Below are 24,385 nucleotides of genomic sequence, written 5' to 3' on the forward strand. Positions count from 1 at the left end.
TTTAAGTGGATAAGTGGGAACTCTCTCCAAAGCATCAGCTCTTTTTCTAATTTTATATGATATTCATTTAAGGACTCTTTACATATGCAGTGAATAAAGTTAATGATATTTAACAGCTACTAAAGTATACATTCTCTGCAACGAGCTGGCGCACTGAGAACCAAATTTTGATTTCCAATAAATTCAAGGAATTTTTCTTTTTCAGAACACTAAAATGGAATACACTCATGCCCATGCAGACAAGTGTAGATCTACATGAAAGGGAAGTAGTTGTGCTCATTTGGAAAAGCTGATATGAATAGCTTGCAGGCTGATGTGATAACCACAGACACCTCCATTCAAATATATAGTGATATTGTTGGTAGAGGATGACACAGCTTAGTTACATGCTCTATGAAGCCAAACTATGGAGGTGCTATTTGTTATAAGCTAGATAGAGGGTCATGCGTAACTCATTACATCCCATGTGAAAACGATAGAATAATAATAACATGTATGTTATTATAGCAGAAAATTCAAAGATATAATGAAAAAATGACAAGCACATGCTGTCTTTACTTGGGTAATTCCCTTCTAGGATGCTACTTTCTACACAGTTACTAAACAGACACATTTTTCAAGCTCTCTGGTGAATCATTAAAATCTGCTTATAAATTTTGTTTTGTGCAATATATTTATGGAAAGGAAGAGCAACTACAAAAGTATGCATCACAGAGTTTCATTTCTTGTTTGGATAATGATATAGGGACCATGCCTTAAAACTTCCAGAACTAAGGGCTTCTTGAAGTGGTGACCAACCATGGTCATCTTTGAAATTGACGTCTGCTCCAGCATCAATCAACAATTTGAGCATCTGGAAAAAAAGGGACACAATTGGTTAGGTCCATGTACATTCAAAAGAAAATTTAAAAAATAAAGATAGAAAAATAAAATGTGAACCATTGTCTCTTAAACAAGAGCAAAAGTTGTTGTCAACCTGAAAGTGCAACAAACATATGTGGCTAATAATTAGAGTCAAAGAAATACTGTTATTTGGAGTCTTGTAAAACATAAGACAAAAAGCCTCATTAAAGTGACAAAGCTCTGTGAATAACTTAACATACAAGAATACATAAATATTCAGCTCAGGTTCAATGACGTGTAAACACCAGATTGTTCCTGTGTACCATACAAAAGAGATGCGAAATTTCATTTGGATCCAAATGCCTAAAAAAGTGTAATGGAATTAATACAGTAATGTAAAGGAACTTGTTTTGATCTTATTCATTATAAAAAAACCTGCAACTGTGCTTCTAAAAACAGACAAATATGGTAGAGTATTTTGTATATCTTCACTCCAGAAAGAACCAATAGTGTTTGTATTCTTCATTAACAACCATTAATAAAAATGTTTAAGCTCTGTTATTCAACATTTGTTAATGCAGTTTGGGATAAGCTTGCAACTCTAATGAGGAAAAAGAGAGTGAATTGGAAAACTGGGGAAAAGAGAGTGAACTGAAAAATCAGCTGACTTATAACCTTCTAGGTAAGACTGGTACACCATGTATAATAATGTACACAGCATTTAAGTGTATTGAAATGAATTTATTACTCACAACAAAAGATACAAATTATGCTGTTACATACAGGGGTTGGACAAAAATATGGAAACACCATGAAAAATGCATGCTTGAACATAAATGCAGATGCTAACCTAGCCTGCAGGTGGTGCTGTTGTATTTGACCACAAACAGCACCTGTGCAATTTTCTCAATGTATTGCAAATGTCAGTTGTGGTTAGAACAGTGTTCAGTGTAGCATGAGTGTATTATGTTGGAACTAAGTGAATTCAAATGCGGACAAATTACTGGCGCTTATATGACTGGTGCTTTCATAACCAAGTTAGTTGAACTGTTTGATGCCTCAAGAGAAACTACATCAGATTTATATTGCATACAGGAAAAGTGATAAAATATCATCCACTAATTCAAAACATGGACAAAAGTATGTACTGAGTGTTTTTGACAGATGTTCTTTGATGAGGTTTGTGACAAAAAATTAGAGGACAACTGGTACAAAAGTCACTGCAGAACTGAATGTTGCACTCAGGAATCCTACCAGCACAACAACAAAGTGCAGGGAGCTCCATAAGATGGGAATCGTACGATGAGCTGGAATTCCAAAACCATACATCAGTGATCCAAATGCCCGTGTCATGAAAACATGGTGCTGAAGCCAAAAAACTTGAACTATGGAGCAATGGAAGAATGTAATTTGATCAGATGAATCTCGTTTTACAACATATATAACTTCTGGCCAAAATTATGTCCCAAGAGCGAGACACGGTGGGGGTTTGGTGATGACTTGGGCAGCCATAACATGGTCTTCTATAGCCCTCATGGTACCTCTGCAAGTTTGCATTACTGCCAAGGGTTACGTGACCATACTGGCTCATCAGGTCCCGCCCATGGTACAGTGTGTGTCCACCAATGGTGACAATGTGTTACAAGATGACAGAGCACCAGCCTGCATCATCCAGGACTGTTTTGTGAGCACGAAGATGAATTACCACATTTCCTCTGGCCACCACAGTCACCAGATCTCCATATTGGTGAGCCTTTGTGATCTACTTCAGAGAGAAGGGCACATGATTGCTATCCGTCTACCTCATAATTACCTGAACTTGCCACTGTCTTGCAGGAAGAATGGTAGAAAATTCGCTTGAAAACCATACAGGACTTGTACATGTCCATTAAGAGACAACTGGAAGCTGGTTTGATTGGCAACAGTTTTCCTACATCATATTAGGCACAGTAATGTGTTGAGTTTTGTGATCTTTCTGTATATTTTTCCACCCCTTTAAAAGCACTAGACACAGAGAGAATTAAAAAATACAAGTTTATATCAAAGGTAACATTAACTAAAGTCAATTTTTAGATAAATTGTTTCCATGTGCTGCACTTCCCCTCCCCTGTCCCCCCACCCTTGCCCCAAAAGTGTGACACACCAGGAAAGTAGTGGAATTGAAACAAAGTGTGAGGCACCAGAAAAGTAACAGAACTGAAACTTTATTCGTCAGTCAGCTCGTGTACTCATACATGGACTACTGGCCACAGTGTCAGTGTGGCTGCATGTGGTGGTGACATTATGGCTATAGGTTGATGGGCAAGTTGGTAACCTCAGGTGATATATGTGGCATCAGTGAGGTGTCAGATAAGAATGAAGATAGGATCCACATTCAATTTACTCACTTCTGTGCAGTGTAGTTAGTGTGCTCTGGACTGAATTGGTAGCAGTGAATTGCTTTACATGTAGTCATTTTTGGCACACAGATAGACAGTATAGGATGTTCAGGTGACTCATGGTAGGACAGAAGAAGTAAGCTAATAGAGTACTCTGCAACTACCTGTTCTATCTATATTAGTTATGTTATTTGTCCATGTTTATCTGAGTTGTGAAAATAAGTGAAGTTGTGGCAGTGGCAAAGTAAGAGAGACAAGTTGTCACCAGTGAGGAGGCTTTGTAACCGTTAGTGAATCAGGTATCTCAGTTTAGAGTGGATATTATGGTTGTGAATAATATATTGGCATAGAAGGATCACAAAATAGAACTGCTGAGGTCTCACGTCCAAGGGGTGGATCTGGCTACTGCTAAACTTATTTGTCCCTTCTCTGACAGGTTGTCTAAGGATATGGTAGCATTTATGAAAGATCTCAAATCATTGTCTAACTTAGGGGATTTGTTGGACATGTAGTTATTGCAGATTGTGATGTTAGAGTTGACAAGGGGAAGTGAAGTCATTTGCAATCTGCACAGAAGTGTAGCATAATGCAGGGACTTTTGTTTGACCAAGACAGGGGTTGGAACAACAGTATAGGAAGCAGAATAGTGTGTAGTGTTTTCAGGAGCAGTTGAGTGCTGTGTGCAGAAGGCATAATGAAGCAGTTGAGGACTTTGTGGATAGGATTAGAAAGTTAAATGTTCACAACTATGAAGTTATTGCAGAATGACAAGGTGAATAAAGAGGTGGTACAACAGACAAAGCAGCAAGCACTCAATATTTTTTCTGCGGGCTTTGGAACCAGAGATTTCTATGAGGAAATGTACAGAGATGCTAAAGATCTTCATGCTGGGATGAGGTTGGCACTGGAATACAAGGAAATTGATAGATCAACAAGTATGATGGATTGAAGAAATATATTGGCATCAAAAATAATGTTTTAATTGTGGATAAACAGGGATAGTGTTACCAGCCATGAATGAGTGTCCATCAGTTTAACGGGAATGGTAGTAGCGGAGATGTAGGTCACCAACAAGGACATTGGGGTGGTAAAAGAGGTGGTCCAGGGGGAAGGAAGGGTCCATTAAGCTTAGGAGGGAACCCCAAAGTCACTAATAAGGGTTCCTCGTAAAATTATATGCAGTGAAAATGAATGCACACATGGAATGTGCTACAATGGGTGTGATAGATGGTAGGAAATACAAAATTTTGTTGGACACAGGGGCACATGTGTCAGTGGCCTCAAGGAAGTTAGTGGGAAGTAGGCAGGCATTGGAACCTAACATGTTATAACTTGCATGGGGTATGGGGTACTGATATATGAACATTCAGGTCAGTAGTGATGAGTTTTTTGTTCGATGCAATCAGGTTTGAGCAATGTGTAGATATGACGATAAAATCTTCTCAGGTTGACAGCCAAGTCAATGTATTGTTCTCTGGCAATGTTTCAGCAAGTTTCTTACCTGCCATCTTCACTTCACCTGAAGATGGAAAGTAAGAAATTTGTTGAAACATTTCCAGAGAATGACGCACTGACTCAGCTGTCAACCTGAGAAGATTTTGTCATCAAAATTCGCCGAGAAAGCCTGCATTCTCATATGTGGGGAAGTGGTATCTCATGTAAGCGAGGGCTACAGCATGACTCTAGAGTTGGCCTTTCTGCATCAATATCATGCCATAATTTACCTCCAATGATGTGTAGTAAAATGTGGTGGGACGAAATTCCTACTAAGGGAAATTATTGTCACAGTTGATTTGCTGCTAAAAATGCCTAACGTGCAAAACAATCCAGTTAAACCATAAGCAATGACACTGAGGCTTTATTTGCATGACCGTGTTTCAGTAGGCACCAGGAAGATGCTATGGGTGAATTTGGAGCCTGAATTACTAGATGATATGTTATGTATACTAGAACCACTAGAGAGTAGTGGAATATTGGATGTAGTATGTTGTTTGGTGAAATGTAGTATTGTATGCATAGAAGAGAGGGATGGAGGCAATGTAGTACCCATCAATGTGGATTATTTTGACAATGAAGATGTTAAGTTGTCAAAGGAAATGTTATTGGCTGTATTAGAAATTCCAGATGAGGAAGATTGCCACACAGGGGGTGTTGGCTGTCATGATGCACAGGATGCTGCTAGGACTGCATTTCACGAGAAACTGACTCATTTAAGAGGAACGGAAAGGCCACAAATGGAGGACCTGCTAGCATTTCAAGATTTTTTTCTCCTGCAAGGGCCATTGCCTGCAATTCCAGTAACCCAAATAAGTGGCAATGTATAGGAGGCCGTACAGAATCCCACAATCATTGCAACCAGCTTTGGAGGAATTTATAAACCAACGGGAATAGTGATCGTGCTGAAAAAGTCTACGGATGCCTCAAGGAAGTATCAGTTTGTTGTAGCTACCATCAACTGAACAGTAAAACTATGACAGATGCCTGACTAATTCCAAACATGATGGGGACAATACATAACCTAGGACAAAGCCAGTCATTCTCAACAATGGACTAAAGCAGAGGATACCATCGGTCAGAAGATGCTCTGGAAGGCAGAACAAAAATGGCATTTTCAGCAATACACGAGAATGCTGTTTGTGTTGGAGAATGTGCCAGCAACATTCCAAAAGATGCTGCAAGGAGTGCTGAAAAGAGTGGAAGTGTGTAAAGGTCTCACACATCTTGATTATATAATTATCTTTTCAAGGGACAAGCAAGAGTATATACAATGTCTGAGGGAAATGTTAAAAAAAATTACAACCAGCTCATTTGAAACTCAGAATGGTATTATGTTATGTTGTGCTGGAAGGGGTTAACTATCTGGGCCATATCATTAGCATGGAGAGTGTAAGAACTGATTGAAGGTTAATACAGGGAGTGCAAGAGTTTCCAGTACCATGAGCAACCAAGGAATTACAATCATTACTCAGTCTTGCAAATTATTACGGAAAATTCATAAAGAGGTTTGTGGTTGTTGCCAGGCTGCTCTCAAAACTGCTAAAGCAGGGAATTAAGTTTGTATGGTCGAAAGAATGCCAGCAAGCATTTGTCGGGTCGGAAAGGTTATTAATGTTGAGTCTGGTGTTGGTGTTTCCAGACTTCCAGAACGAGTTCATATTATCAGGCGATGGCTTGAATCATACTATGGGGTGTGTTTTGAGCCAGGAGGTTGATGATCAAGAATGCCCTATTACCTATGCATCGAGCCAGTTGAATGCAGCAATGAGTAGTGCTAAAATAGAAAGGAAATGCTTAGGTTGATGTATGGACTGACGTAGTTCTGGTGCTACCTGTGTGGAAGGAAGCTTGAGGAAGTGATGAACTGTTCTGCTTTGAAGTGGTTACTTGGTTTGAAGGTCCATCCAGTAGATTGACAAGGTGGGCACTAGAACTCTGTGAATTTGTGTAAAAAGTTATCCACAAGCTACGAAAGAAACATAGAAATACAGATGGGCTAATCAGAAAAATAGCTGTAATACAGTCACTAGGTCATGAACTTGGGGAATAACAAGCAGTGCAAAGGGCCAATGAAGATATGGCAAGCAACAGTGGTTTAGCATGCCAGACTGATTATTATGTTGGGCTCAGTTCTGGGCCCCCTACATTTTATTATATTTATAAATGATCTCCCACTCTGTACAGAATATTGTAGATTCACCATTTTCGCTGATGACACTACACTGTTGTTGTGGTCTTCAGTCCTGAGACTAGTTTGATGTAGCTCTCCATGCTACCCTATCCTGTGGAAGCTTCTTCATCTCTCAGTACTTACTGCAACCTACATCCTTCTGAATCTGCTTAGTGTATTCATTCATCTCTTGGTCTCCCTCTACGATTTTTACCCTCCATGCTGCCCTCCAAAGCTAAATTTGTGATCCCTTGATGCCTCAGAACATGTCCTACCAACCGGTCCCTTCTTTTTGTCAAATTGTGCCACAAATTTCTCTTTTCCCCAATTCTATCCAATACCTCCTCATTAGTTATGTGATCTACCCATCTAATCTTCAGCATTCTTCCGTAGCACACACTATTTATTGTCCATGTTTCACTTCCATACAAGGCTACATTCTACACAAATACTTTCAGAAACGACTTCCTGACACTTAAATCTATACTCGATGTTAACAAATTTCTCTTCTTCAGAAACGCTTTCCTTGTCATTGCCAGTCTACATTTTATATCCTCTCTATTTTGACCATCATCAGTAATTACGCTCCCCAAATAGCAAAACTCCTTTACTACTTTAAGTGTCTCATTTCCTAATCTAATTCCCTCAGCATCACCTGACTTAATTCGACTACATTCCATCCTTTACTGCTTGCTCAATATACAGATTGAATAACATCGGAGAGAGGCTACAACCCTGTCTCACTCCCTTCCCAACCACTGCATCCCTTTCATGCCCCTCGACTCTTATAACTGCCATCTGGTTTCTGTACAAACTGTAAATAGCCTTTTGCTCCCTGTATTTTACCCCTGCCACCTTTAGAATTTGAAAGAGAGTATTCCAGTCAACATTATCAAAAGCTTTCTCTGTCTACAAATGATAGAAATGTAGGTTTGCCTTTCCTTAATCTTTCTTCTAAGATAAGTCATAGGGTCAGTATTGCCTCACATGTTCCAACATTTCTACGGAATCCAAACTGATCTTCACCAAGGTCGGCTTCTACCAGTTTTTCCATTTGTCTGTAAGAATTCGTGTTAGTATTTTTCAGCTGTTACTTATTAAACCGATAGTTTGCTAATTTTCACACCTATCAACAACTGTTTTCTTTGAGGTTGGAATTATTATATTCTTCTTGAAGTCTGAGGGTATTTCGCCTGTCTCATGCATCTTGCTCACCAGCTGGAGAGTTTTGTCAGGACTGGCTCTCCCAAGGCTGTCAGTAGTTCTAATGGAATGTTGTCTACCCTTCGGGGCCTTGTTTCGACTCAGGTCTTTCAGTGCTCTGTCAAACTCTTCATGCAGTATCGTATCTCGCATTTCATCTTCATCTACATCCTCTTCCATTTCCATAATATTGTCCTCAAGTACATCGCCCTTGTATAGACCCTCTATATACTCCTTCCATCTTTCTGCTTTCCCTTCTTTGCTTAGAACTGGTTTCCCATCTGAGCTCTTGATATTCATACAAGTGGTTCTCTTTTCTCCAAAGGTCTCTTTAATTTTCCTGTAGGCAGTATCTATCTTACCCCTAGTGAGATAAGCCTCTACATCCTTACATTTGTCCTCTAGCCATCCCTGGTTAGCCATTTTGCACTTCCTGTCGATATCATTTTTGAGACGGTTGTATTCCTTTTTGACTGCTTCATTTACAGCATTTTCATATTTTCTCCTTTCATCAGTTATATTCAATATTTGTTCTGTTACCCAAGGATTTCTACTAGCCCTCGTCTTTTTGCCTACTTGATCCTCTGCTGCCTTCACTACTTCATCCCTCAGAGCTACCCATTCTTCTTCTACTGTACTTCTTTCCCCCATTCCTGTCAATTGTGTCCTTATGCTCTCCCTGAAACTTTGTACAACCCCTGGTTTAGTCAGTTTATCCAGGTCTCATCTCCTTAAATTCACACCTTTTTGCATTTTCTTCAGTTTTAATCTACAGTTCATAATCAATAGATTATGGTCAGAGTTGAAATCTGCCCCTGGAAACGTCTTAAATTTTAAAACCTGGTTCCTAAATCTCTGTCTTACCATTATATAATCTATCTGATACCTTCTAGCATCTCCAGGATTCTTCCATGTATACAACCTCCTTTTATGTTTCTTGAACCAAGTGTTAGCTATGATTATCTTATGCTCTGTGCAAAAATTCTACCAGACGGCTTCCTCTTTCATTTCCTACCCCCAATCCATATTCACCTACTATGTTTCCTTCTCTCCCTTTTCCTACTCTCTAATTCCATTCAGCCATGACTATTAAATTTTCGTCTCCCTGCACTGCCTGAAAAATTTCTTTTATCTCATCATACATTTCATTAATTTCTTCATCATCTGCAGAGCTAGTTGGCATATAAACTTGTACTACTGTAGTAGGCATGGGATTCATGTCTATCTTGGCCACAATAATGTGTTCACTATGATGTTTGTAGTAGCTTACCCACACTCCTATTTTTATTCATTATTAAACCTACTCCTGCATTACCCCTATTTGATTTTGTATTTATAATGCTGTATTCACCTGAACAAAAGTCTTGTTCCTCCTGCCACCGAACTTCACTAATTCCCACTATATCTAACTTTAACCTATCCATTTCCTTTTTTAAATTTCCTATCTACCTGCCTGATTAAGGGATCTGATATTCCACACTCTGATCCATAGAACGCCAGTTCTCGTTCTCCTGATAACGATGTCCTCCTGAGTAGTCCCCACCTGGAGATCCGAATGGGGGACTATTTTACCTCCAGAATATTTTACCCAAGAGGACGCCATCATCATTTAACCATACAGTAAAGCTGCATGCTTGTAATGTTTGCAGTACCATCACAGCAAGGCTGTTTTGGTTAGTGTTACAAGGCCAGATCAGTCAATCATCCAGACTGTTGTCCCTGAAACTACTGAAAAGGCTGCTGCCCCTTTTCAGGAACCACATGTTTGTCTGGCCTCTCAACAGATACCCCTCTGTTGTGGTTGCACCTATGGTACAGCCATCCGTATTGCTGAGGCACGCAAGACTGCCCACCAATGGCAATGTCCACGGTTCATGCGGGGAGGATAAGAAATTGGGACCATGAGTGACGGTGCCAACCGAAATGAAGCTAGAAGTGTTACATAAGATGAATGGTGACATTTTATTGGCTCATGGGGATATTAGGCAACAAATTGGAGAGTAGTAGAAAAGTACTGATGGATGGAAACGAAAGATGATTTGAGCAATGGAAAATTCAGGATGTAAAGAAACAATATTGTGAAAAGGATATGCTGAGTCCCAGATAGGCACAACAAAAAGACTGTCATAAATATAGCTTTCGGCCAGTAAGGCCTTTGTGAAAATTTGACGACAAACACACACACACATGACTGCACTCTCAGGCAACTGAGGCCACACTATGAGCAGCAACAGCAGTGCATGATGGGAGTGCCAACTGGGTGAGAGTAAGGAGGAGACTGGGGTGGAGAGGGGAAAGGATAGTAGGGTAGGGGTGGTGGACAGTGACGTGCTGTTGAGGAGTGCGCAGGGTCAAGGTAGAAAGAGGGTAGGGCAGCTATGTGCAGTTGGGAGGTTAACCAAAGGGCTAAGTAGAGGTGGGGAGGGGGTATTTGATAGCAGAAAAGGAGAGAACTTAAAAGACTGGGTGTGATGAATTAAAGAGGGATGTGTAGTGCTGGAATGGGAATAGAGAAAGGGGTGGATGGGAGAGGACAATGACTAACAAAGGTTGAGGCCAGGAGGGTTGTGGGAATGTAGGATATACTGCAGGAGAAATTCTCACCAGCGCAATTCAGAAAAACTGGTGTTGGTGGGAAAGGTCCATATGGCAAAGGCTGTGAAGCAGTCACTGAAATGAAGGATGTCATGTTTGGCAGTGTCCTCAGCAACAGGATGGTATTGTTGGTAATTAGTAGGTTTGATGTGGATGGAGGTACTGATCTAATCATCTTTGAGGTGGAGGTCAGCATCTAGGATGGTGACTTGTTGGGTTGAGTACAACGAGTGGAAAGGTAGTGTTCAATAGTGGTAAGGCCATGGGTATTAGGGATGTTAGTGTAAAGGGAAGTGGCATCAATAGTGATGAGCAGGGCACCATGTGTAAAAGGGACAGGAACTGTGGAGAGCCGGTGGAGGAAATGGTTGGTAGCTTTTACATAGGAGGGCAGGTTGTGGGTAGTAGGTTGAAGGTGTCGGTCTATGGGAGCAGAGATGCTCTCAGTGGGGGCACAGTAACTGGCCACAATGGGGCATCCTGGGTGATTGGGTTTATGGACTTTAGGAAGCATGTAGAAGGTAAGAGTGCTGGGAGTGGTAGGGGTGAGCTGAGACATGGACTCCGGGGAGAGGTTCTGGGATGGACCTAAGGATTTGACGAGTGATTGGAGATCCTCCTGGATTTCTTGAATGGGTCACTGTGGCAAGGTTTGTAGGTGGATGTATCTGACAGCTGGCAGGTTCCTACTGCCAGATAATCCTTGCAGTTCGAAACAACAGTGGTGGATCCTTTATCCACAGGTAGGATTATAAGGTCAGGAGCAGTTTTTAGATGGTGCACTGTTATTCTTTCAGCAGATGTAAAGTTAGTTTGCTTATTGAGGGTTTAGAGGAATGATGGTGAGACAAGGTTAGAAGTTAAAAAGTTCTGGAAAGTTGATAGGGGTGATTTGGGGGCAGTGAGGTTGGATCACGGTTGGATGGAGGAGCAAACTGAGTTAGGTACGGTTCAACATCGGTCTTTGGTAGAGTCTGATACGTAAGGCTGGTGGCAAAAAAAAGTTTCCACTGTAGGGACTGGGAGAAGGAGACAAGATCTTTAACAAGTCCTGCATGATTGAATTTGGGAGTGGGCAAAATGTGAGGGCTCTGGAAATGACTGATACACAATGTGATCAAAAGTATCCAGACACCCTCAAAAACGTATGTTTTTTGTATTAGGTGCATTTTGCTGCCACCTACTGCCAGATACTCCATATCAACGACCTCAGTGGTCATTAGACATTGTGAGAAAGCAGAAAGGGGTGCTCCACAGAACTCACGGACTTCGAACGTGGTCAGGTGATTGGGTGTTACTTGTGTCATATGTCTGTATGTGAGGGTTCCACACACCTAAACATCTCTAGGTCCACTGTTTCCAATGTGACAGTGAAGTAGAAACATGAAAGGACATGTACAGCACAAAAGCGTACAGGTCAACCTCATCTGTTGACTGACAGACTGGTGACAGTTGAAGAGGGTCATAATGGGTAATAGGCAGACATCTATCCATCTATCCAAACTGCATCAGGATCCACTGCAAGTATTATGACAGTTAGGTGGGAGGTGAGAAAACTTGGATTTCACAATCGAGTGGCTGCTCATAAGCCACACGTCAAGGTGGTAAATGCCAAACAATGCCTCACTTAGAATAAGGAGTGTAAACATTGGACAATTGAACAGTGGAAAAACATTGTGAGGAATGATGAATCACGGTACACAATATGACATTCCAATGGTTGGGTGTGGGTATGGCAAATGTCTGGTGAACATCATCTGCCAGCGTGTGTAGTGCCAACAGGGTCATCCACTTGTTTCTTGGCCTCTGTTTGTCAGTGGTCATTCATGCGGGCAGACAGCTTGTTGGTTGTCATGCCCACATAGAATGCAGCACAGTGGCTGCAGATTAGCTTGTCGATCACATGACTGGTTTCACAGTCTTATGGGATAGGTGATGTTTTGACCAGACTGGAGTAGGTGGTGGTAGGATTTATAGGACAGGTATTGCATTAGGTCTATTACAGGAGTATGAGCCATGAGCTAGGGGTTGGGAGCAGGGATTGTATATGGATGGATGAGTATATTGTGTAGGTTCTGTGGTCGGGGGAATACCACTGTGGGAGAGATGAGAAGGATAGTGAGCAGGACATTTCTCATTTCAGGGCACAATAAGAGGTAGTCACAACCCTGGCGGAGAATGTAATTCAGTTGCTCCAGTCCTGGGTGGTACTGAGCTACAAGTGGAATGCTCCTCTGTGGCTGGACGGTGGAACTTTGTGAGGTGGTGGGGGACTGGAAAGATAAGGCAAGGGAGATTTGTTTTTGTACAAGGTTGGGAGGATAATTACGGTCTGTGAAGGCTTCAGTGAAACCCTCAGTATATTTTGAGAGAGGCAGCTCATCACTGCAGATGTGATGAGCACAGGTGGCTAGGTTGGGAGGATAATTACGGTCTGTGAAGGCTTCAGTGAAACCCTCAGTATATTTTGAGAGAGACAGCTCCTCACTGCAGATGTGATGAGCACAGGTGGCTAGGTTGTATGCAAAGGACTTAGTGATGAAGAAAGCTATTTTTACTTCCCCTCTTGTTTTGCCATCTGCCTACTTAAATTCGTTTTTTCAATTTTAACTAATTACCTTTAACCTACATGAGTATAATCTGCATTTTCATAAAAGAGAAAGGTTGGCCCTCAGTTTTAAAGAATATAACACCAGGTCTAATTTTGTGCTTAGTTTTACACATGTAATTGGTTTGTGGGATTAAAGGGACCAGACTGCTATGGTCATCGGTCCCACACGTAATTGGTTGTTTAATTTATTTCAATTATGCCTAGTTAATGTATTTTGTTATAAGGTGAAACCAGTATTTGTTTCGTAACTTAAGTTCTATTGTTGATTTATAAACAAATATAAATTCTGTACTAATTATAAACATTTGGAGGAACAACTAATAGCATTCTTAAAGGATCTATTTCGCTCTATTTGAAAACATGTTAGCAAAGGCAGCCCTTAATTAATTCCAAAGTGATTAACAGTTTTGTCAAAAGCATTGTTTGCCTAATGATATATGTTAATTTCATCATTTAAACAAATAATTCGGCTTAACCCTTGCAGTAGAAGAAACTGTTAAAAAGAACAAATTTTTTGATATATTCAGTTAATTTAATGAGTTAAGTTTGATCGTAATTTCCATAAATTTAACTTTGAACACTGTAGTTTCAGTACCTAGTATTGTCAAGATATATAAGAGCCCAATTTTTGGTACCGAGAAAGTGAGCCCACAGCCAAGTTTCAGATGAGAAACTTGTGTTGGTTAGAATAACAACAACACTTCAACTTAACCGTGAAACAAGTGTTACTGTGTGTTAAAACAATGACAGTGTCTGCTCCATATGCACATTTCTGTTCTTCAAGAACTGTGAACCTCGTGGTTAGGTTTTTACTACTCGTAGATGCACAATAGTAAACTATCGTAGCAGTATGTGGAGGTTTGCCTGCAAACTGTTAATGAGGCTTTTCGAAAGTTAGACAATAGTGCACTGGCCATATAACTGTGTATTATTGGGGGGTTGTGAACAGTGAAATTAAAGTACTATGAAACACAACTGTGCACCTGTTGGCTACATTATTTACTGTACTCAGTGTTGGAATTACAAACCCCAATTTTCAGTCAGTGTGGCAATGCAGTACATTGACACTGAGGACAATCGACGAAGAATTAAAGAAGGTGAATCATCACATGTGGTGTCCCGGGTGAGGAATACTGTACGTACCCACAATAAACAAGGAATTGCGAAATTTAAACAGTGAACTCAACAGTGGTTTACAGTGCAGTGGTGCAACAACCAATCAGTGCATGGGTTTCATGGCCACAGTATAACAGCAACCAGTCAGCAAGTGGGTTCTATGGAAGCAACCTCTGAGTACAGGAGCAGCCAATCAGCACGCAGGTGGGCACAGCTGACCAGAGATAAACAAGACACCTCCCCGAGAGAATTACAACTTGCAGCAGACAACAAATCGAGATGACAACTGCAGCAGCAGATGAGTGATTATAAACAAGTTAATTTCAAAGCAAAAGCTGTTTCATATTAAGTGATACATAATGAGTGGCCTTAATGAATAAGACAGTGATGGGAGACAAGGCACAACAGGGGCCTGGTTCAATAAATGATAGTGCTTATAAATCAGACTTCAATGCAACTTTGAATGATGCAGACAAAAGTCCTATTGTGGATGAAATGTTAAAAGGATCATCTATACTGTATGGTGAGGTGAGCGAAATTGATGAAAACAGTACTGAAGTGTATGAGATTGTTAAGGTTAAGGAGGAGGAACCTAGCAGCAAAAATCAGCAAGGGCAAAAGTTTATGGCAGATGGAAAAGTGGATGGGATGTTAATGTAAATTATGAGTAATTTGAGTAATATGAGTATGAACAAAGGCATTAGTAATATGAAAAGAGACATTAGTAGTTCATAAAGACATTAGTAGTATGAAAAAAGACATTAATACAGTGGAAAAGAAAACTGATAGCATTAGAACTGACATGGTTAACTTAAAGGATGAACTGAAGAAAGAAATGAAGAAGGAGATTAGGGAGTCAGCTCTAATCTTTTAGAATTACATAAGAAGGTTGAACTGGTAGCTAAAGATTGTGATGAAAAGATGAAGACAATAACAATAATGAGAAATTAACATTGATGAGAAGTACATGTGTAAAAGACAGAAGGAAGCTTTGTGATGACTATAGTAGGAGGGTGGAGGCTCCTGAAAAACAGTGTAAAGATGAAGCCAAAGTAGCCAGGAAATTTTGTGCTGAAAATAGGGTTAAACTTGAGAACCAAAACAAACAGATTGAAAATGATTTAGAAACAGAGGTAGCAACCAAGTGTTTACTAGTGGTAGAGGAAAAACTGGTAAAAGTAAATAAAAATGTAGATTAGTAATTGACTGAAATGGAGAAAAAGATGAAAGAGGTACAAAATCTAAAGCATGGAGTATGTAGCATCCCAAACAGTCCTTCATTTGTTTGTTGTAAGAAATTTAATAATTTTGGACCATATGGGGAAGTGCATCCACTGGATTTTATTAGGGAATTTAATGATTTGCCTGAAATGTGGAATGACAAAGAGAAAATGTCATTTGTGAGAGCTTTTTTGAAGGGGGATGGGCAGCTCGAGTAGCTGATAGCTGTGCTTCATGGCAAAGCTTTGATAAAGCTTTTTTTAGATGAATATTGATCCAAAGATTAGCAGCAGAGAATTTTGAATGTATTTTGTGGATGAGAGAGATTTGACTCTAGGAAGGGTACTGTGAAAGGTTTCTGTCAGCTTTGGATAAACAAACAGAAATAATTGGACAAAGAGCTAGGTAGTGAATCAACAATTATAGGTTTAGAAACTAAGCTGCCTCAGAAAGTTAAAGAATTGCTTGTACCTGCCCCTAGGGGTAATATTAGTGATTTCTTGAATTATGTTGATAAAGTGGAGAGAGTGAAGCCCTCAGTGGAAGATCATAGGAGGAATTTTGATGACAATATTCAATCAGGGAGAGAATTTCAGGTAAATAGGATGAATAAGACTAATTACAATAGAAATTCAAGGAATGATTGGATGGAGGATAGCCAGAATGGGTACAGAAATGGTAGGAGAAATTCAAGTGAAAGAAATGAAGGAGATGACTTTAATTCTGGATCAAACCATTTAAAATAGACAATGCTCCAGTTTTGGCTTGCACTAGAGCAGGTAGTGATGAAGAGTCATGTGTATATAAATGTGCTGTAATAATAGGTAAGGGTAATGTAAATGATAGTAGTAAGACAAGTGTAATTTCTAATTCTAGTGAGATGTTGAATGATGGTGCATGTAGCAGTATTTATTGTGTAAAAAAAGAGGAGGAAGTTACTATAACAAAATTAAGTAATGAAACAGAGTGTGTTACTGTTGCTCAGGATGTCCAAAGTGTCAAGATGGATATTAAATTTTTAAGAGAACATAAGAAGTTCAGGTGTTAAGCTTTGTGATCTAATACTGGAAACAAGGACCAACTAATCAGCCAAATATTTGAGGACAGTGAAATTGACAGTGGGTCTGATTCTGACAGTAAAGGTAATGATGATAGCAGTGATAAATCCAGTAGTGGTGAGGACCAGGTATATGAATTTATAATTGATAATGATGGCCATGTGGTAAGTAAATAATGAATAGAGGAGGATAATATTAGGTCTAGTGAAGAGTTGGAGTTTGAGAGTGGTAATGAGGAAGAGGACCATGCTGTCATTTGACTGTGTCTGATAATCAATTTGGTACGCTGGGTGATTTTTCCAGTGAGAGGATTAGTTAGAATGTGTTGTATGAAGAAGGTTGCATATTAAGTAAAAGGGAAGTGTGACACCCTGTAATAACAGTAAGTGTACAAGATACACTCCTGGAAATTGAAATAAGAACACCGTGAATTCATTGTCCCAGGAAGGGGAAACTTTATTGACACATTCCTGGGGTCAGATACATCACATGATCACACTGACAGAACCACAGGCACATAGACACAGGCAACAGAGCATGCACAATGTCGGCACTAGTACAGTGTATATCCACCTTTCGCAGCAATGCAGGCTGCTATTCTCCCATGGAGACGATCGTAGAGATGCTGGATGTAGTCCTGTGGAACGGCTTGCCATGCCATTTCCACCTGGCACCTCAGTTGGACCAGCGTTTGTGCTGGACGTGCAGACCGCGTGAGACGACGCTTCATCCAGTCCCAAACATGCTCAATGGGGGACAGATCCGGAGATCTTCCTGGCCAGGGTAGTTGACTTACACCTTCTAGAGCACGTTGGGTGGCACGGGATACATGCGGACGTGCATTGTCCTGTTGGAACAGCAAGTTCCCTTGCCGGTCTAGGAATGGTAGAACGATGGGTTTGATGACGGTTGGGATGTACCGTGCACTATTCAGTGTCCCCTCGACGATCACCAGTGGTGTACGGCCAGTGTAGGACATCGCTCCCCACACCATGATGCCGGGTGTTGGCCCTGTGTGCCTTGGTCGTATGCAGTCCTGATTGTGGCGCTCACCTGCACGGCGCCAAACACGCATACGACCATCATTGGCACCAAGGCAGAAGCGACTCTCATCGCTGAAGACGACACGTCTCCATTCGTCCCTCCATTCACGCCTGTCGCGACACCACTGGAGGCGGGCTGCACGATGTTGGGGCGTCAGCGGAAGACGGCCTAACGGTGTGCGGGACCGTAGCCCAGCTTCATGGAGACGGTTGCGAATGGTCCTCGCCGATACCCCAGGAGCAACAGTGTCCCTAATTTGCTAGGAAGTGGCGGTGCGGTCCCCTACGGCACTGCGTAGGATCCTACGGTCTTGGCGTGCATCCGTGCGTCGCTGCGGTCCGGTCCCAGGTCGACGGGCACGTGCACCTTCCGCCGACCACTGGCGACAACATCGATGTACTGTGGAGACCTCACGCCCCACGAGTTGAGCAATTCGGCGGTACGTCCACCCGGCCTCCCGCATGCCCACTATACGCCCTCGCTCAAAGTCCGTCAACTGCACATACGGTTCACGTCCATGCTGTCGCGGCATGCTACCAGTGTTACAGACTGCGATGGAGCTCCGTATGCCACGGCAAACTGGCTGACACTGGCGGCGGCGGTGCACAAATGCTGCGCAGCTAGCGCCATTCGACGGCCAACACCGCGGTTCCTGGTGTGTCCGCTGTGCCGTGCGTGTGATCATTGCTTGTACAGCCCTCTCGCAGTGTCCGGAGCAAGTATGGTGGGTCTGACACACCGGTGTCAATGTGTTCTTTTTTCCATTTCCAGGAGTGTATAAATGGTAAGTGTTTACTGGACAGTTGTAGTGATTTGAATGGCATTTAACAGGTATTTTTTAAATTTATTAAGAACACAGAGGACATAGTAGTGGCACATGTCTCTGGAATAAAAATTATTGGTACTATTGGTAAGCTATCAAAGAGTGTGAAACAAGAGGTACTGTTAACTGCGGAATTGGCAGGACAGCTGTTGGAGTGCAGTTTCTTGGTAATTCCAAATCTCAGCATAGATGTAATATTTGAGACTAATTTCTTGTGTAAATGATGTGTAAATATTGATTTTGCTAGTAGTAAGTTTAGTTTTAAGTGCAACAGAAGTAGGTACAAAGTATCATTTTTGGGAGGTATGGATGAGTGTGTGCAAACTGAATTAGATGTGCTATTGAGAGTTTTGTCCACTGAGCAGGATACTGAGGAAGAAGAGGAGAGATAATAAAGAGAGTTGAGGATATTGAAGGTATTACAAATAGCCAAAGGGAGGAATTAAAAGGTATTCTGAGCAACTGCAAGGCATTTTCAGACAGGCCAGGTTTGGTAAAAGATTTTGAGTGCAAATTAAAGCTTAAGTGTCATGAACTGTTTTTCAAAAAACCTTATATTATTCCATTTTCGAAAAAGGAAGCAGTGAGGAAAGAAATTCAAAAGATGAAACTTCCTGGCAGATTAAAACTGTGTGCCCGACCAAGACTCAAACTCGGGACCTTTGCCTTTCACGGGCAGGTGCTTTACCATCTGAGCTACCAAAGCTGCAGAGTGAAAATCTCATTCTGGAATTCAAAAGATGGTCTAATGGGGGATTATTGAAATGTCAGCCAGCAGGTATCAGTGGTGTCATGTTGGTTCTGGATGCCAGAAAGTTGAATGACATTGGAATAGGGGAGAGTGACAGACCAGCTAACATTGATGAAATTTTGCAAAAGTTCCACAGATGTAAATTTATGACTTCTTTTGATGTGACTTTTGGCTATTGGAATATCAGTTTGGCCAAGGAATCTAGGCCACATACAGCATTTTTACATGAAGGTAAGTGTTACCAATACTGTGTGGTGCCATTTGGTACAAACTAGTCTGTGTGTGTGTTTATCAGAGCAATTGACAAGGTGCTAGGTGAGATATTAACCAATGAAATAACCATCTATGTAGATGATATCCTGATGGCGAGTGCAGAATGGTTCCAGCACTGTAAGATTCTGGATGGAGTACTGAGAGCTATGCATAGAGGAGGTATGAAACTAAAATTAAGTGAATCTGAATTTGTAAAGAAGGAAATTTCATTTTTGGGTCACAGAATTAACGAGGAAAATATAAAGTCTGATACAAAAAAGCTTGCTACTATTGCGGATTTCCCACCCCCAAAGAACAAGAAGGATCTTAAAGCTTTGTTTGGCTTCTACCAAAAGTTCATATCAGATCAGTCATTTAATCATCCTTGCCTTGGTAATTTGTTGAAAATGAATGTGGTGTGGAATTGGACAGAGAAATGTCAAAAGGCATTTCAGAGTTTGAAAAAAGAATTAGTAAATAGTGAGATGTGATTTTTCACTTCCTTTCTGTATGAGTACTGAGGCAAGTTTTTCTGGTTTGGTGGTAGAAATTTTCCAATTAGCACCTAATGAGATGGGGGTTGAACACAAAACTATTGCTTTTGCTAGTAGAACATTACAGCCACATGAAAAGCACTATTACATTTCAGAATTAGAGGCTTTGGCAATTATTTTTGGATTTCAAAAGTTTTAATACTATTTGCTTGGACATAAGACCTTAGTGTATACAGATCATAAGGTTCTGAGTTACCTTCAGAAGTGCAGGCTGAAACACACCAGGTTAACTAGGTGGACTTTATATTTGCAACAGTTTGATTTGGAGGTAAGAAATGTGCAGGGAAAAGACAATATTGTGGCTGATGCATTATCTAGAATGTCAGCACGGAAGAAGGATACTGACAGTGGTGAAAAGCGTGAAGAACAGGTAAGATTGTTTTATTTGCAGGGAGTGAAAGATGAGAAGCTTATTAGGAGGATTTGCAAGCAGATGAGAAGGGAGCAGAATGAAGATCCAAATTGAAGGTTAGTTAAGCAGTATTACAATTCAGACAACATGCCAAATGTGAAACAGTCCTATACTATACATAAAGGGTTGTTGTTTAGGAGGAAAAATTTGAATGATCAGAACTGGAGGTTACGCTTTCCTGACCAACATATTGATAAATTTATTGACTACTTGCATGAGATTTATGGACATTATGGGACCAGGAAAATAGTAGCTTGATAAATGTCAGAGAGTGAAGACAACTGGGGTGCCATCAAAAGGCTTAATGCATTCTGTCCTTCCTAGCGAGTCTAAAGAGCTTATAACAGTTGACCTTCTAGGAGTGTTGCCTGCATCTACAGGAGGTTGTAAATATATTTTCATTGTTTTGGATACATTCTCAAAATATGTAAAACTGTATCCAATTAAGAAGGCAAATACTAGTACTATAATTGAGAAGTTGACATCCGATTACTTTTGCAATGCAGGGGTACCAAGATCACTTTTGTCTGACAATGGTCCACAATTTGTTTCAGAGAGGTTTGAACAATTTATGGCAATACACAAGACAAAACACATAAAGATTTCTACCTATTTTCCACAAGGAACATGAGTGAAAGGGTTATGAAGGAGATGAATAAACTGTGCAGGACTTATTGTAGCAAGAAACACACTACTTGAGCAGGTCATATTTGATGTTTTGAAAACATTATCAACAATTTGTGGAAGAAATCAACAGGATATACTCCATGTGAGCTTATGTTCAATGAGAGGCCCAGCAACATCATCAGAGAAGAAGTGGATTTCCCTCAGGTAAGTGAAGTAGCATAGGACAAAAAGATTAGATTGGCTAAAGAGATGATGAAAAAGAAAGCATCAGAAAGAAAGAGAAGGCATGACAAAGGAGTGAATCCAACTTGTTTCAGAACAGGTGACCTTACCCTTATTAAAACTAAAGAAAAATCTAGCAAAGTAAATGATGATATTAAGAAGTTTTTGCAAATGTATCATGTTCCTTTCAAAGTGGTACGCATTCCCCATAACAACTCTTATGAATTGGCCTGCACAAAGACTAACAGGACTTTTGAGCTAAAGAATATTATTGACCTGAAACCCTATATATCATCAATTAGATGTTTGAGTATTGATCCACAACAGTTTGAAACATTTTTGAACTTGTGTAGCATTGATTTTGTTAGGAAAATGGAGAGTGCATTGAACCAGAAATAAGACCTACAAGCAAGCAGGGGGTTCAACATTCTGTGTTGGATTCATTATGTAGAAATGAAACTTACCCCAGCTGTCTGTCTCATATTTTGTGTTTCCTGAGGCAATCAAACTCTTCTCCTATCCTATCTGTAGTTCATAAGTGAATTGGGAACAGTCTATCTTCTACTTTCATGTGATTTTGTATGGTAGGGTTCTTTAGTATAAGTATATTTTAGAAAAGGTTTCTCCAATATTATTTATATATATTATGTTGTGTTAGTGATAAATAATGCAATCATAAGAGGATGGAAGAAAATAAAGCGGTACCATGGTTAAAGAATTTCTGTCAAACAACTGGAAGGTAAACTGAAAATGAAAGATGTCAGCATATGTGGAGGAGAAGGTGTATGTTATCTGAAAACTACAATTAACATCTGAAGTAATTAGCTCACTGGTGCAGCAGCAGAGGCAATATGCAGTAAAAACCATCTTAAATATGAGATCTTAATATTAATTGTGGTATAATAGAAGTGGTTGTGTTCAGTGCAGTTAGTATATTGAGATAACACTCTACCCATAGAAGTGTGTCATAGGACAGCCTTTTCTAACATTCGGGAATTACAACTTTAAAAATAATTACCTGGAGTAAGGTGTGTGGAAAAAGTAAGCAAGACATGTATGTATATTGCACTTCAGGCTAGAATGTTAAGTAATTTGATGGAATACAGTGAAATAATAGGTAGAAAAGTGATAACTGGATGTGTTACTGTGGAGTGTTTTTCTGTAGAATCAACTTTGCTTTAGATAAGCAGAGCAGGCGTTTATTTATTACATAATGAAGCAAAATGAAATAATAAAATAATGAATAAAGTTATGGACTTAATGGTCATGGAGCCTGTCTCTGCAGTAGGGATATTTTTTGAGAATGCACTCCACTAGCTAACAAGGAAAGAAATGTAAGTAAAATAATGGAGCTGATAGACATGATTAATGATAAAGGACGACTGTTAACAAACAAATGTCATGTAACTGTATTGAGGACCTAAATTTTGAACTGGGCAACATAGGGTACCGTTTATATTGTGCAATTCATGACACTGCAGCTGGGAATGAGAGCTTAACAAAAAGAGCAATATTTTGGTGAGGTACCTGAGGGATTATTAGCTCAAAGTGGTAATACTGGCATGAAGAACAGTAATTTTGCTGATTAACTGGTAACTGTGGTGCTTCACTGATGTGAATATTCTGACAGGTCAACCATTTGGTAACAGTTTGTGATTTTATGAGGATTTAATTTTCTGGTTGAATGAGAGTAGTGCTCAGAGTTGATAGACAAGTGGGGAAATGATTTGGTACAACTTCCATCCCCTTAATCTTGATTTGGATACTAATTAAGCTATATGATTAGTAAATCTATGCTACTGCACATTTAGAATTTGTACTAGAGGTAATGTACGTATTTTAGTCATTAAGGTAATATTTTGCAAATGGGAAAGAAACAAAAAGCTTTCAAGTTTATCTAGTTTCAGACAGTTATGACTTAAGAGTAATGTTTTGTAGTGTCATGTGCACTTGATTTTAAATTTTTACTACCCCACACCTTTCACACTACAGTCAATTTTAGTGCTAATTATTGTAATGTTATGAGAACTATGCAATGTATTTATTTATGATGTAATGACTATCATTTGCCATTAGTGTTAAACAATTTTTTTCTTATACTTAAGTTAGAAGTAAAAGTAAGTGTACTAAAGTAGGGCATTTTGTCTCATTTCTTCATGTACTGTGGCAGAGGAGAACGACCTCCAAGTGAACTGATAGACTGATAGCAGTGCATTTCCTTACTAACTGCCACTTGGACCTGTTGAAGGCATGGACAACTTGGTGAGAAAGTCTGTTAAAGCTCATTAAAGGTGAGCAAGTGCTTGTGAAAAATACTTAACATTGAGCAAGTGAAATTTTCTGTATATTGCAACTCAGGAGAGGATTTATTATTTGAAGCAAGACAGGACTTGTATCAAATGATATGTATCTTTGAATGTAAACCTTATTTACCCAAAAAGGACATCACTTTTGATGAAGATGCCAATTTTTATTAAAAGTATAACTTGTAGATATTTTGTGTAAATGTACAATACGTTGTATGTAAATATTTTGTATGAAGATTTTCAAATGGACAGTTCATATTAGTATAAATTTGAAAAAAACAAATGTACTGTAGTTTTTGATAAGATTTCTTTTGTAATATTTTATTGTGTGTAGATCTTAAACCAAACTTCTGGCATCACTTGTGCTCACTGAATTGCTCAGTTAGCTATTTGCAATATCTATTTGGTCAATCAAATGAGGGGGTGATGTGACGAAGCATCATCATCATCATCATCATCATCATCATTTAAGACTGATTATGCCTTTCAGCATTCAGTCTGGAGCATAGCCCCCTTATAAAATTCCTCCACGATCCCCTATTCAGTGCTAACATTGGTGCCTCTTCTGATGTTAAACCTATTACTCCAAAATCATTCTTAACCGAATCCAGGTACATCTCCTTGGTCTACCCCGACTCCTCCTACCCTCTACTGCTGAACCCATGAGTCTCTTGGGAAACCTTGCCTCTCCCATGCGTGTAA

At 39.9% G+C, this 24,385-nt stretch overlaps 1 protein-coding gene across 1 annotated transcript in view; it reads right to left on the minus strand.

Moving 5' to 3' along the window:
- Nucleotides 1–24,385, minus strand: part of LOC126475425 (serine/threonine-protein phosphatase 6 regulatory ankyrin repeat subunit B-like) — a 355,304-nt gene that overhangs the window by 134,119 nt on the left and 196,800 nt on the right. The window contains exon 10 of the mRNA XM_050103270.1: nt 755–853. Within this exon, the coding sequence (XP_049959227.1) occupies nt 755–853 (99 nt within the window). The remainder of the gene's footprint in view (nt 1–754; nt 854–24,385) is intronic.

Source organism: Schistocerca serialis, chromosome 4 (genome assembly GCF_023864345.2).
Source record: "Schistocerca serialis cubense isolate TAMUIC-IGC-003099 chromosome 4, iqSchSeri2.2, whole genome shotgun sequence".
Classification (NCBI taxonomy): domain Eukaryota; kingdom Metazoa; phylum Arthropoda; class Insecta; order Orthoptera; family Acrididae; genus Schistocerca; species Schistocerca serialis.